The following is a 14,097-nucleotide window of genomic DNA, read 5'->3' as shown; positions in this document are numbered from 1 at the left end:
AATGAACTCTTGTATCTGATTTGCAGCTCATGTGTCATTGGGACTGTGAAGATAAGCAAAAAGACTTCCCCCCCCCCCCCCCCCCCGCCTCTTGTACACAGAGTTCCATGAAACTTCACCCAAAAAAGCATTACAGCAGTGGTATAGTGAAAACTGCCATTTGTAGCAACTGTTTCTGTAGTGTTGTCTCTATGACGAGTTCTGCTGTATCCTCTTTTCACAGGTCTGAAGAAAGGCAGCGACCTGTCGCTGTTGAGGGCTGGGGAGGATTTAGTGTGCTGGTTGGCCAGTGTAGATTTGCTGTGTTCAAGGAATTGATTATATAGTCTTGTGGTGGGAAAGAGGAGGAAAAACGAATTCTCTAACAAAGTACTTTGGCCTTTCAGCTCTGAGGGCTGGATCTTGCCCCCTATTTAACTGCCAAGGAGATAAATTCTAATCCTGTGGTTATCATTCTCACTTTAAGATCTCTTATATTTGTGTTATTTTAACTGCTTCAGGTAGTGATTACCATGTATCTTAAGTGTTTACCCAAAACTTCTATGCAATCACAAAAACTATGGGGCTTTGAGCTTGTCACTGTTTGGAGAGTCGCAGTTAATTTTTAGAATGGCAGCTGTAGCTTTGTTCACCTCTTCAGTATGTGCCTTTAAGAATTATTCTTCTCAAATGGCAGTGGAGAACACTTGGGTGTCAAATGCTTTTAGTGACATGAAAAGTGGAGAAAGGTTCTTGTTCTCTGCCTTTTTTTTTAGGATCTTTTACCCTGAAAGACATGGCACTACTGTGTGTGACAGATATTATATTTTCTTAGTCTGTTTTGTACAAACAGTTGATTGAGATTTGTAGAAGATGGATATTTACACTAATTTAAAAATCTTAGTAATCCCCTTAATGTCTGGGAGCTGTGACAACAGGATTTAATTACCAGTTAGAAGAACAAGTTCAACTGCTTCCATTAAGGACATTGCCTCTGCCTGGGAGATGTGTGTGTGTGTATGCTCATCCATGTGTCCATTTGCACACACAGAATTAATTACTCTGGTTTGCTATGGAAACGATTCTTCTCTGTCGTATCTAAATAAGGGCTAAGCATTTCAGGAAGTTTAAGAAAGATGAAAGGAAGTGCAAAGAACGCTATAATTAAACTGTTCCTGAAATTTTGGCACAATTCTGAAGCTTAAATTTGAAATTCTGCGCTGGCTGAGAAGCTGCTTGGTTCTTAGTGACTTTCTGTTAGCTCTTCCGTTACCTAAGTGAGCGTATTCTTAGCCACTATCATGTTCTCAAATGTTGATTCTTTTCAAGAAACATGATGCCTTGCTGTTTTCATACTGTCTTCATGCCTTTCATCGGCCTCTTCCTTTTCACTGGGAATGTCTTCCTGCTCTATTGCAGAAATGAAGTAAACACCACTTGTTCACGTAAGATAAGGGCAAGTGATATCTTGTAGACAATGTTAAGTTTTAAAACTTAAGTTGAACATGCTTTTGTATGCTGAAACATTAGGCTGTTTAGTTTTACATCCTAAAAATGTAAATTAGTGTCTTAGTTCTGGTCAACAAACACAGAACCAGCCTACAAGTAGTGTGACAAGTGTTGTAACTTACTGTATGGCCAAAATTATTGGGCGTTAAGAGGTGATTAAAAGGAAAGTTATATACTGTAGAACATGACTCATCGTGGTCAGAATATACCAGTGAGGTAATAAAGAGGGAAAAAAAAAAGTTGGAGTCAGGAATGCTGTGTAATTCAAATCCTTTGATAGTATTATGGCATTTTGACACTATACTTTGCAAGTAACTGAACCTGGTGACTGTCCCTGTCAGGCATTTCTTTCACAGATAGCAAAACGAAGGAGCTGATGTTCTAAGCAAGTTCATTTTCCTGCTTTTTGCAGTTAGCAGCTGAATAGGGAGAAAAGACTGAACAGACTTGGTTCCCAGTTCGTGACTCATCATCTTGATTCTGTATTGGAGTCAGGATGTTCTGAGAATGTGGTGTTTGCCTCTGTGTTGTGTTTCCTGTACTGTGTTTGCTGAAGTACATCGTCAGCGGTTTGCGTAATTGAGACGAGAGAAGAAGCAAATTTTCCGATAAAAAGTTGAATGAGAAATGTAGGTAACTGTTATATTGTGAAGCAGATATTCTGGTGCCTAAATGTTTGTCCCAACTGTATCGGTTGGTCTAATTAAAATATGTAACTTCCACCTACCAACATTCCTTCTCTGACCCTTAAATCATTTCAGTTGTAACAAAAAACCTCTATTTGAGGTTTATGTTTGTAAACTCAGCATTGCTGCTGGAATATGCTGCATCTCCACAGGAGGGCTCTGCTGGCATAACTATATGAGCACACACTGTGGGATGTTCGTGGGACTTTCACCTACTCAGTTTCTTTTCCATTTCCCCAGTAGAAAAGCAGATCTTGGAGCTGCTGAATGCTGCCTTGTGTGTGGTGCAGCAGAGTATTGGAAAGCTGGTTGTTGAGGAACTCCAAGCTAGAAAGACAGAAGTGCTGCTTTTGTACCAGCCTTGCATTTCCTTCCCCTAGCAAGAAGAGAGATTCAGGTGTTTCTGGTAAAAAACACAAGTACATTAAAAAGGCTTTGATGTCATTTTTATGAGCACACCTTGCAATTTTGTCCTTTTTAATGAATCTTTAGAGATTGCTGGTTACCTGTTTTTAGTGGGTTGAAGTGGGGAAAAAAAAATACATTCCATGTCAGCGGTACACATGATTTCTGAGTTCATAGAGCTATAATAAAGTTGAAATTCTGTGGCTATATGGAAACACAACAGAGAAGATTGAGAAATGTAAGGGAAGAACTTAAAAAGAAGAAAGCTCACTATGCTTGCTAAAAAAAAAGGAGATTTTTGTTGTTATTGTTTTGTGGGGGTGGGAGGTTGTTTGAGGGTTTGGTTTTTTTAATATTAAATCCATGTGCCAAGGCCCAAGTGGCAAGAATCAGAGCATTCTCCAGTGCATGCTGTGGAATTAAAATGCCTGGAAACAATTAGTACCAATATGTACTGTTTATATTGCTGAGACCTTATCCTGCCCAACCACAGTGATCGTGGCACTGGTGGAGAGAGAAGCAGGAGACATTCGCTGTGTTATGAAACTTAAGAACCTTGTCTGCCTTCCTCAGATGCTGAAGTTTCCTTTCTCCCAAGGGGTGCTGAAGTGATGGTGACATCAAGACATGGTTGTAACTACTGTGACAAGCAGGAAATCCTGCCTAGTCTCTTAAAACCAGGGAGTACAGATCCTGCCTGCAAAACTTCTGAGTATTTGTATTTACATATTCTTGGTGTGAGTTCATAATGTAAGGCAGCAGAAAGAAGGTCAGGCAAGAGTAACATAGATAAAGTTGTGGTTGTGCAAACTGCTGCTATCTAGCTGGCTCCTTGGTCAGCTAAAATAAAACTTAGTGGGGATTTTTTTTGTTGTTTTTTTTAAGTTATTTGGCTAGGATAGAAACATTCCCAAGGTTGGCTTTTAACCCCCAGAGGATCACAGCATTTGCCATCAACTGTCTGAATCATGAATGAGAGTAAAGGGAAATCACTTGGAGGAAAGTAATCCTTCTATTTAAATTAAACAACCTCTACAGTGTAAAAACACACAAATAGGTTTTGGGGCAAGAATTTAAGGCATTAAGTAATTTTTTTTTTTTTTTTTTTTTGGTCTGGAGAAGTACAAATAAATCTTACAAATACTTTTTGACAAAAAAAAAAGGTTTAAATGCCTTAGTCTTGACTCTTCTGCATTATACTTGTCTATCCCATGAACTGTGTAGGTGAAGCTGGGGAATATCCTTTTCCTACATCTGAGTCAATGATACTAACAGTTTTTTAGGAAGCTTGCAGTCTTTGGACTATAAATAATTTTTACTTACCATTTTCAGGGTTGTTAACATACCATGAGCATGTTGCACATCAGGCTAAGTTTTGTGAAAACTTTAACTGTATACATCTTATGAGAAGTGAAGCTGTCTTCTGAATCAACATTATGTCTCAAGTTTGGATTGAAGTGCATTATCATTAAGTGAAATGAAAAAAAAGTGTTCATTAAAACCTCTAGGACGTGTAGATCTGGAGACTTCAATGCATCTTAAGTAAATATAGCGTAATACTTGTTGCATGTATTTTTCTGATAATTTATAACAAAGAGTGTACTGTGGTAAGAGCTATTCTGAACTCTGCTGTAAGAACTTACTTTGCGGAGAGCGAGATCCTTACTGTTTCTCAGCAGGTAGTAGCCTGTACTTAGTGCTTATAAAAAGTCTTGTGATCCTCTGACACTTACTTATTTTGTGGTAAGTGAAACTTCGTGCCAGCTATGTATTGCTTTCTATCTTAACATTTCTATAATTTTGGACTCCTGTTCTTTAAAGCAGTTAACAAAACTTGACATAAATATTTTCTCTTTGATATAGACAACATTGCTAAGTCGTCTGGAACAAATATTTGAAGTCTGTTTTCCTTCCATGCCTGTTCTTGAAATTGAAGAAGAAATAAGTTCCTTGAATCATTTGTTGGAACCAAGTGAAAAGCAGATGACAACTGAGGAGACCTTACCTAATACTGGGTAAGAAGCCACAATGTAACAAAATGAAGTAGAAATGTGTCGTCTTTGGGAATTTAAAACATATAGCAGTAATTCATAATGAGTTGTTTGCTTCAAGCATTTTGAAAAACTATCAGGTAAAAACTAGCTATCTAGCAGAATGCTTGTTTTCAGTGATTACATATACCAGGAGTATTTTACTTAGCATATCAACTCAGCAGCGTATCACCTTCTTTTAAGTGATATTTCTGAGTTAATCAGAATATGTCTTATTAGTTACACTTGATATAAATTGCTGTATTTATTAATGTGATGATGAAGTCTAAGTAGGCCTTGTCCTGTCTGCTGTGGACTTCATTTTCCAATAGTAAGTCTGAACTATAATTGTTCTGAGAACACTATGCAGTTTTCGTTCCCCTGGGTGTTGTGCTTGGACATAAGTTTAATTAGAATGTCTAATAAGTCACTTGCATTAAAAATTAGAATAAATACTCAAGGCTGCTAAGCTGTTATTCCTGTTGATAACTTGATTTATGATGGGTTGTATAGGGAACTGATGGACGTGTGGACAGAGCTGCAGGATATCCATGATGCATATGGACTGAGATACCAGTGGGGTGGCTCCCACAGCAACAAAAAGCTTTTGTGCTCCTTGGGAATCGACACAAGAAATATTGTGAGTCTGTCAATAAAACTTGCTTTCTAGATAATGGAGCTGCTTTAGATTCAGGTGGAAGTCTTTTTGTATGAGTGCTTGTCTCTTAATTGCATAGCTGCACTGAACATGGCTTTTCATGACAGACCATCTGAAAACTTAACTTTTTATAAACTGTGATATTAAAAAGTTGCATTAGTTTGTAACCATTGTGTTCATTTGACATAATACTTATTCTCTGCTATTATTCTTATGCAATTTATGTAACATTGAAAAAATGCTGTCATCACTGATACAGAAACTCTTAAGTAATTTTTTTGTTGTTGTTGTTTTATCAGCTCTTTACAGGCAACAAGAAGCAGCCTGTTATAGTACCCATGTATGCAGCAGGACTGGTAAGCTTTTTTAGTGTTATTTTTTGTTAAAATTCAGACAACCTTGTATTATGAAATATGTTAAGCGCCAAGTATGCTGAAAGTTATTTTTCTAAGTACAGTTATGGCTTAGGCATCCCTTGAAGTGCTGGAAAAGAGTAATCAAATACACAGTTTTCATTATGTATACAGGCAGATACTTTACTTTAAATGAAAAAAGTATTGATTTACTTATTATGTAGAGCAAGCTTTTTGTCTAATAAGGTGGGCTAGTTAGTCCAAACTCAGTTTACTGAGACATTTTCTAAAAAAAAAAAAAAAGAAAAAGTTTGAAGTAACGTATTAATGTGTATGCAGCAATAAAAAGTTAGATGTAAAAAAAGAAAATATCCACTAAAACTTGTCACAAGGAACTAGGTGGTTAAACAGTTGTCAAAAATGACAAAGGAATAGTAAAATTAATTAAAACATCAATTCACATTGACAGTTGTGGGAAGCCCTGGCACTAAGACCAGATGCTTCAAAGGAAGGTTAAGAACTGCTAGATGGTTAGGGTATTCCATGAAGTGTGTGTAGGAAATTTTCTTAGTGCTCTTGAGCATTGCTTTGTGTAACTGTTTCTGTGATACACTGTTAATTGCTTGATTGCATCTCAGTATCCCTAGATCAGGAGATGCATTGGTAATGCTTTGCAGTGTTATTGGTATGTTAATAAATGACACACACATATATATATATTTTTTTTTAACATATTTATGCATACCAGACTCATTGTGTAGCCAGTATTGTTGTGTTGCCCTCAGTGCTAGATAAAAAACAGTGAGGATAATTTAGGTTTCTGTAGATTAAAGGAAACTCAAGTAACGTAGTGCAGTAAGATTGACTGTTTTCACTTCAGCCGATATTCTGTAATTCCTGTTTGACACTACAGACTCTGTGCAATGTCTGTAGTAGTTAAAACATTCAGAAGATTTGCTATTTTTCCTAGTCTGAGGAGAACAAATACATTATTTTTTTCTGGAAGCCTGTATATATGTACACACACATGTGCATGCTTTTATGTGATCATTCACAAACTGTATATGAAAGCATTACAGTTTTCTTTGGTGTAGATTAAGCCTATTTGATCTGTAGGTTAATTTTGTAGAGTGACTTCTACAGTTGATTTCTAGAGCTGTTGTTTTCTGATGCATCAAGGTCAGCTCATGCATTTTTTTGGATGTAAGCATGGTATTCTGATACAGATTAAAAACTTCATAGCAATTGCTACTTTCTTTCTGTTACACAGTTGTGAGCAAGACTATGTTTGTACGCGTAATAACATAATGTACAGTTATTTTTTTATAACAGATTGTTGTTTCTGGTCAGTTATCTCCTAAATTTTTTTATACACTTGTGCACACAGTAAACTGGGTAGAGATGATGGTAGGAGTAAAGTGGCTTTCTGTTTTCTGTTGCCACACTGCTTCGTGTGTTTCTCCACTGTCCAAAAGAATTGATTTAACTGGTGATTAAATTCTAAGCTCTCCTGTAACATGGTGTAGAAACATTTGTGGGACAGCTGATCTTGGTGGATGACTTTCTGAAATTATTTTAAAATAGATTAGTTGCAAATCCAGTTGTTTTATTTGGGGGTTTCTTTTCTCATCCTCACTGTTCTGAGGTGACTTGCATGTCTCAGCGCAGACTTTGGTCTTTCTGTAGATCTCTTTCTCACCCTCAGTTTTATTCAGGAGCACCAGAGATTTCAGACATTTTTCGTAGTACTCCTTAGCTTTGAACCATTTGTTTAAAACAAAAAAATGTGGTTTTAATTGTTTTTTTAATGATTTTAAATGTGTTTATTTCCATGTCAATAAATACTAGGCTTGATATCACTCTGCAAACTGATAATTTGACTTGTTTCTTCTGAATTACTTAATTGTTGAAATGGAATGAATGCACTTGTACCTTTCTGATGGGCCATTTGATATTTCTGGAATAGTCTACACACAATTGGGAGGAGATATCACCTTATCAAGTAACTGTTTCCTCCTGCTTAAATTACATTATTGAAAGTTCAAAGTAAGCTCCAGCTAAGCACTTGAGTTTAATTGCTCTAAAATGTTTCTTAGGCCCAAGGAACCGGGATAATTCTCTCCCCTGCCCCATCTCCTGTGTCCCCCTCACTGAAAGTGTCCCAGAGATGTATGGTTACTCCCAAGCCCCTAGTTGAGGGTAGAACTACCTAGTAGTGTATTTTCTATCTTTTATTGCTTTTGCAGTTCTTGGAATATATATATATATATAATATATATGTATATATGTATAATATATATGTATGTGTGTCTGTGTCTGCACATGACTTTTAAATTATTATTTATTTCTTTATTTAGGGTATGTTAGAGCCTACCAAGGAACCTTTGAAACCAATATCTGCAGCAGAAAAAATAGCTTCAATAGGACAGACACCTCCTGTATCACCAGAGATGAACACGTGTACATCTGATCAGTTCCAGGTAAAACATAGAGAAGGGAGAGGAGAGGAAAAGAAAGAATGAGGGAAACAGCAGGATGCCTTGCGTCTTCCTTCACGTTTAAAATATCTAGATGGTGTGTTCAGAGAGACCTGTATGTGAAGGGCAGGTGTTTCTTGTGTTAGATTGAAGTCCTGCTCTTGGATCTACTTTTCATGTGTGTGACTGGAAGGGAGTCCCTACAGTAAGACGGTAGCAGTTGGTGGCCAGCATTTAAGAGTCCTGATGAATGTTTACTGCTATACAACAAGATGCTCCAAAAGGCAGAGACAGTTACTTCCACAAATTTTAGGTGTAACTTGACAGTTATCCTTCCTCTAAGTTTTTTCATCTTTGCTTTTTCTGAAGCCTATTGTAGGAGTTTGATAGAGAATGGGTTCAGAGGAGTTTAGGAGTGAACTTTTGAATTCCATGAATTCTGTTTTGTTGTTGTTTTGATATTATGATATTAGAAAACCACTTAAATGCCATGCGTGATGCAATGTGTGTTGTTGGCAGCGAGCTAATGGAACATGCAGAGACCTTTCATTTTCAGTGTCACTACAGTGGTACTCAGCACCTATTCAGAGTGTCAGCTATGTCCTTCCTTAGTGCAGGTCTTATTTAATCTGTCCAACATCTTTGGTTACCTGCTATGCTTGTGACTTCTGATTGAAGGCATTCCAAAATGAATTATCCTTGTGCGACACCTAACCTTAACGCTAGGTACTTCTGAGTGTAGTAATTTCCATGCACTCTTTGCTCTGCCGTAGTGCAGAACTCTGACATGCTTGTACCAGAGGAGAATTTTTTTTTTTCGTTGTGGAACAGCAGTATGTCAGTAGGCTCAGAAGTGAGGTTGTTTTATGTAGTAATATACATATTTGGTGACATTTCCTGTGCTGCTTCTCACAAATTCTATAGTTCAGCTGCGCAGTTCCACTAGGTATTAGAAAAGTAACAATAATGATTATTGCAACCAGTCTGAGCTGAAGAAATCACTTGTGTGATTTCTAGGTATGAGCGAAGTAGAAAAATTTTAACTGGCTTTCTGCAGCATTCGAAGTTCCCTTTTTTACCAGGAGAAAACATACATTAAACTGTACACTGAACATAGTGTGGAGAGCTGCAAGAGCTTGAAGTAGCAGCATCTCTGACATCTGCCATTTTCTCAGTTGCTTGGCAGTCTTCGTGCTGAAAATAAGAACCTTTACTTATCAAAGTCTCTCTTTTTTTTTTTCCTTTCCTTTTTTTTTTTTTTTCCCCTCCCCCCCCCCCCCCTCCCCCCTCTAATTATAAATTTGTACTTTTGGGTACTCCTGCAGCAGAATTTCCCATTACTTGTCACAGTTTGATAGTCTTGTCCCATAGCTTGTTCTGACAAGGCCATCTAAATTCCTTCATTTTCAGATAACGGTAGGTCTAGGTCATTTTTATATTCAGAAACTTCAGAATATTGCTTTTTTTTATTGGAAGGAGACACTCTGGTTAATAGATTCCTATGTTTAGCTTAAGGAGAAGAGTTCTCCATTGAAAGCTTGGCATTTATGGGACTTGTATACAGATCAGTGTCTCAGTGTGTATATGACTTCCTGCTGAGGGAGTAAGATTTTGGAAGAAAGCCTGTAATGATACGAAAGTGAGAGTGGGAAGAACATTTGTAAAAAACACAGAAATGCCTCCTTAGCTTTTTGGTTGTAGGCGAATGGAGGAAAGTATGAGGAGATTTAAAATAGAGAGCATTAGAAATCAGAAGAATGAGCAAAGCAGCAGCAAATGAGCTGCAGTATTTTTTTCCTAGTTATTATATAAACTGTGTGTGTTTTGGCCTCATTCCCTGCAGAGGACCTTGTTGGGTTGGTTAGGCTGTGGACAAATTTCCATCTGAGCCATTTAAGCTGTAAGGTTTTTGAAATTATGATTTCTCCTCTCGGGCAAGTTAAGTTACTGAGTGATCTATCATATTAGTTTATTGTGTAAAGGTGACTTTTGTAGACTCATTCAGTTTTACCTTTGAAAGTTGTGTCTAAATTCTTCTTTGATCTGTTGTTTATCTTGACAATTGGGGAATTTATTTCTCTGTTACTGTGTGCTTGTAACTGTAAGTTAGTAAACAGAATATGAAATAATCCCCTGATTACTGTTGCCTTTGAGCATGGACTCTCAAAGACTTCTCAGGTCTGAAGTAAAAGGCTCTATCAGGGCACATCAGGTGTGAGAGACAATAGCTGCTCAAATGGGCAACCTTTGATTGTAAAACCTGAGAACCTGAGACAGGTACTTTTTTTTTTTTTTTTTTTTTTTTTTTTTTTTTTTTTTTTTTTTTTTTTTTTTTTTACAGCATCTGCTGTAGTGGGGTTCTACACTATGGTCAAGTCTTCAGGCAGGGCAATTAAAATATATTCCAGTGCTTGTTGAAAAGGTTGCTGTCTGGACTTAATGTTGACTTCTCTCTTGACTTGACATTGTTCTCTGGTTTAAAAGTTTATTAGCCTGCCTCTCTTTGACTTTCTTGCAAAAAGTTCTCTAGATATATTTGCTTTTCTGCTTCAAAGCATCCTCTTTTCTCTGTTTGGGACAGTGTTTCTTTGGTAGAGTCTAGTGGTAGCTTTATTCCAGCATACAGGATAACTTTGGATTTCTTACTTGCCTAGTTTTGCTTATTAAGTTTTATATTGCAATAGAATTCTACAGAGACCCAGACCTTTCTAGAAGAAAATTACCTGTATTTCTTTTCTGTGGGTGCCCATTACAGCAGATCTGCGTGCATGTAAGCCACCGAATTAGACATCAGGTTGTAATAGAAATAAGTGTTTTACACTTGCTGGCTATTAGGAACTGAACCTTAGTTAAACCCCATGGGGTGACAGTCTTTAAAAACACTTTTAATTACATAAGGGACCATCAGGACTTCTAACTATGACAGATGCAAACTACCACATTATTGGCCAACAGCCAAAGGCTCCATCATGGAACTGCTCTCCAGTTATACATGTGAGAAAGATCCAAGAATATACGTAGCTTTGACAGACTAAGAGAGAGATTTGCAGGTAAGAGATACTACAGAGCTTGCTATTCTTTTGGATGTGGCAGTTGCTTAAAGGTGGTGTCTGAGAAGAACGATTTTCAGAACTGTTGTAACTTTGCCAATGAATACACACAATGAAATGTATGGTTTACTTCCCTATAAACCTTTTTCTGAAATGTTTATGGTGGTCATTTGTGGAATCTATCTAAATATTGATATTTATATTTGTATTACAAACCCTTCTATTTTTTTTCCCCAGCTTTAAGACAGCAAAATACTTCCTTTTTTTTTTTCCTTTGTTTAATTTTCCTTGGGTAATTATTGGCACAGAGACAAACATTTACATTTTTACTTCTTTGGATTATAAAAGCGCTTACATAATACCTTTCTAAAATTACTGTGTGAAAACATCTCTCACTTTTATCAAAGTGAAATATGATGCAGTAAAACCAGCAGGCGTTTTAGTTTCCTCTCTCACTTCCTTAACATTCAGAGTAGTACTCGTAACAGCCAAGTACACTTTTTCACTTCTGTACCGTGTCCTGTAATCTAAGATGGAGAGAGGATTGAGAGCAGTTTGTACCAATTCTAAATATTTTTCTAGGTTGGATGCTTTTCTTTAAGGCATATTACTAAAATAATGATTGTAAATGCAATGGCCTAGCAGCCTTGCAGTTTCCAAAAGACAAAACATTATATTCCCGTTTGCAGGGCATGTTCCCGTTGTCTGAGATTTCAATGCTGTGTTCAGGTGTCTCAGTATATTTAGTACTCTTAGGGCCAAGGTCACTCGAAACAGAAAATTTGTCCTTTGTTTAATTGGCTTTTGCCTCTGCCCTCTCCTTTCATATTGCCATTGTATAGACCAGGGCTTGCCAGCGTTCTGCGTAGATGGGGTCTGCTTTACTTGCCAGCCCCCTCTTTTGCAAGTGGTTGAAGTCAGCAGAATGGCCTCATCCCACAGAGCCTACTGATATACTTAGCATACTCTTACTGATTTGGAATCAGACTTTTTTATTTTTTTTTCACATTTTAGGAAGAATTCATCACATCCTTTGTCTTCTCCTTGGCAAATTTGAGAATCAAGTGATCATTAAAGGGAAAAGCTTAGCCAGCCATTGGTACCACCTTTTCCATGCAATTCTGTCATGCTCATCAGTCCTGACTCAGTCTTTTGACACAAAATGTAGTGCATGTTTTCCTCAGTAAGGGAAAGCTGGTAGGAAGCTCTTTTGTTTCAATTTAAGTTCATTGCCTTCAGGGCAGAAAGCTACTAAATTGTCCTACTTCCTTTTTTTTTTTTTTTTTTTTTTTTTGTACAAACCTCTTCTAATGTTAATACATTTTAGATGAGACAAACTTTAAAGAAGCTACTGGTGATAGTGATCATTACTTCATCAGGTGTAGCTTCCACCCTGCTAACATTATGTTTCCATGTGAATTATTTCAATGCCAGTAATTTCATTACCAAAGCAAAGTAAAAAGTGTAGCATCAGCTCCTTAAGCTCCATGGAGTGAATACTGTTCTAGTTGTGTTCAGTACTGGAAATATTTCCAAGTTATTAGGTAAGAAAGATTTTTCTAGGCAAGGCATTTACTGTAAGTAAATACAGAAATCTCCAGCTCCCTTCATTTTTTGTTCTGTAACATCTATCACCTAGCAAAAGCCTCTTACAGTTAGCTTAATTGTACAAAGCTAGCTCAGGCTGCTGCTGATTTGTGAATCTGCATATTTTTTCAGTGTTGGATAGTTGAAGTTTTAAAAGTTAAAAAAAAAAAAAAAATCCCTAACTTTCTACAAAAGCAAAGAGAAGGTATGTCTCGGCCACTGGAAGCTTGGCAACTAGATATATTTTGAATAATGCTGCAGAGAACTTCTGTTGCTTTTTTTCTGTAAGTGTGATTGTTCTGTTAGAAGTTGAGGGCACATCCTTTCCCAGTACTTCTTGACAGCTGACTTCACTGAGGAGAGAGAGCAGAAACGTAACGCACAGAAGTAGAGAGATAAAGTTATTTCAGACGTTTTGGATATTGTCCTATCAGTTTGTGTCCTGAGAATACAAGAGGACAGCACTTGCACCTGAACACACTTTTCCTGTAAAGCATGGTCCCTGCTGCTTTCTTGATTTACCTGTGTGTGTGTAAAAGACTTAATGAGAGGAAATGAAAAGGCAAGGATGGGCTTCCAGAAGGAGTCAGTGTTTCCATGCTCCTCTTGTTCAAGCGTTGTTACCAGTAGTTTGTTTATATGTTGGAATGAGTTAATTGTTAAAGGATAATAAGGATTTTTTTTTTAAGGGGGTGGAATGGGGAAGGTGTTGATAGTTTGTCCCTCGCATGTAGGGATGATGTCTCTTAAAAGCAAAACAAACCAAAAGAATCATGGGCTGTTTGATGGTGCATAACTGATTTTGTATCTAATCAGGATAAAGCAGGGATGTACAGACAGCTGTCTGTAATAACCCTATTCTAAATTTGCACTATAACTGTGTATATGTAACTTACTATGCAAAATGCCTCGTCTTCCGTGAAAGTAATAGTAGTTTAACTTTCAACTATGCCTTAAGAGTTTTTATCCAATTCATATGTTTTAGTTAATTTGCAAATCCTGTTTGAGTTAGAAATTACCTAATCTGTACTGTTCAGAATTTAATGAGACTTCCTGTGGTAGAACAAATCTACTGTGAATCTTTAGTGCATGTCATGGAAATACACGCCTCCCAAACGTTGGGGCTTGCTCATTTAGTTGTCTTTTTAGTATTTAGATGCTAAAGAATCTGTTATTTGAACTGCTTTGCATTGTTGTAACCTGAACTGACTATAAAATCTGATTTCTGACTTTTCAACTCTAGGAATCTCTACCACCTGTCCAGTTTGACTGGAGTAGCAGTGGCCTTACTAACCCTTTAGATGGTACGTCTCTCCGTAGAGCCTCTAGCACCAGAGCTAGAGATAAGAAAGCTACAAAGTTC

The 14,097-nt window shown here is 37.1% G+C and overlaps 1 protein-coding gene across 5 annotated transcripts in view; it reads left to right on the top strand.

Annotated features, from left to right (window-relative positions):
• AFTPH (aftiphilin) overlaps positions 1-14,097 on the top strand; it is a 47,859-nt gene that overhangs the window by 20,861 nt on the left and 12,901 nt on the right. For 3 of the 5 annotated variants that reach the window (XR_015257973.1, XM_086743279.1, XM_086743278.1), the window contains exons 3-7: positions 4,443-4,594; positions 5,123-5,249; positions 5,567-5,623; positions 7,978-8,100; positions 13,978-14,038. Coding sequence is in view for 4 of the 5 variants with exons in the window: in XM_086743279.1 (XP_086599405.1) it covers positions 4,443-4,594; positions 5,123-5,249; positions 5,567-5,623; positions 7,978-8,100; positions 13,978-14,038 (520 nt within the window). In the remaining variant the exon portion in view is untranslated. Of the gene's footprint in view, positions 1-4,442; positions 4,595-5,122; positions 5,250-5,566; positions 5,624-7,977; positions 8,101-10,995; positions 11,165-13,977; positions 14,039-14,097 lie in introns of those variants that run through there. The other 2 variants (XM_086743280.1, XM_086743281.1) reach the window with 2 other exon arrangements.

Source organism: Chlamydotis macqueenii, chromosome 3, assembly GCF_036417535.1.
Source record: "Chlamydotis macqueenii isolate bChlMac1 chromosome 3, bChlMac1.mat, whole genome shotgun sequence".
Taxonomy (NCBI): Eukaryota; Metazoa; Chordata; class Aves; order Otidiformes; family Otididae; genus Chlamydotis; species Chlamydotis macqueenii.
This window is presented reverse-complemented; position numbering and strand designations above follow the sequence as displayed.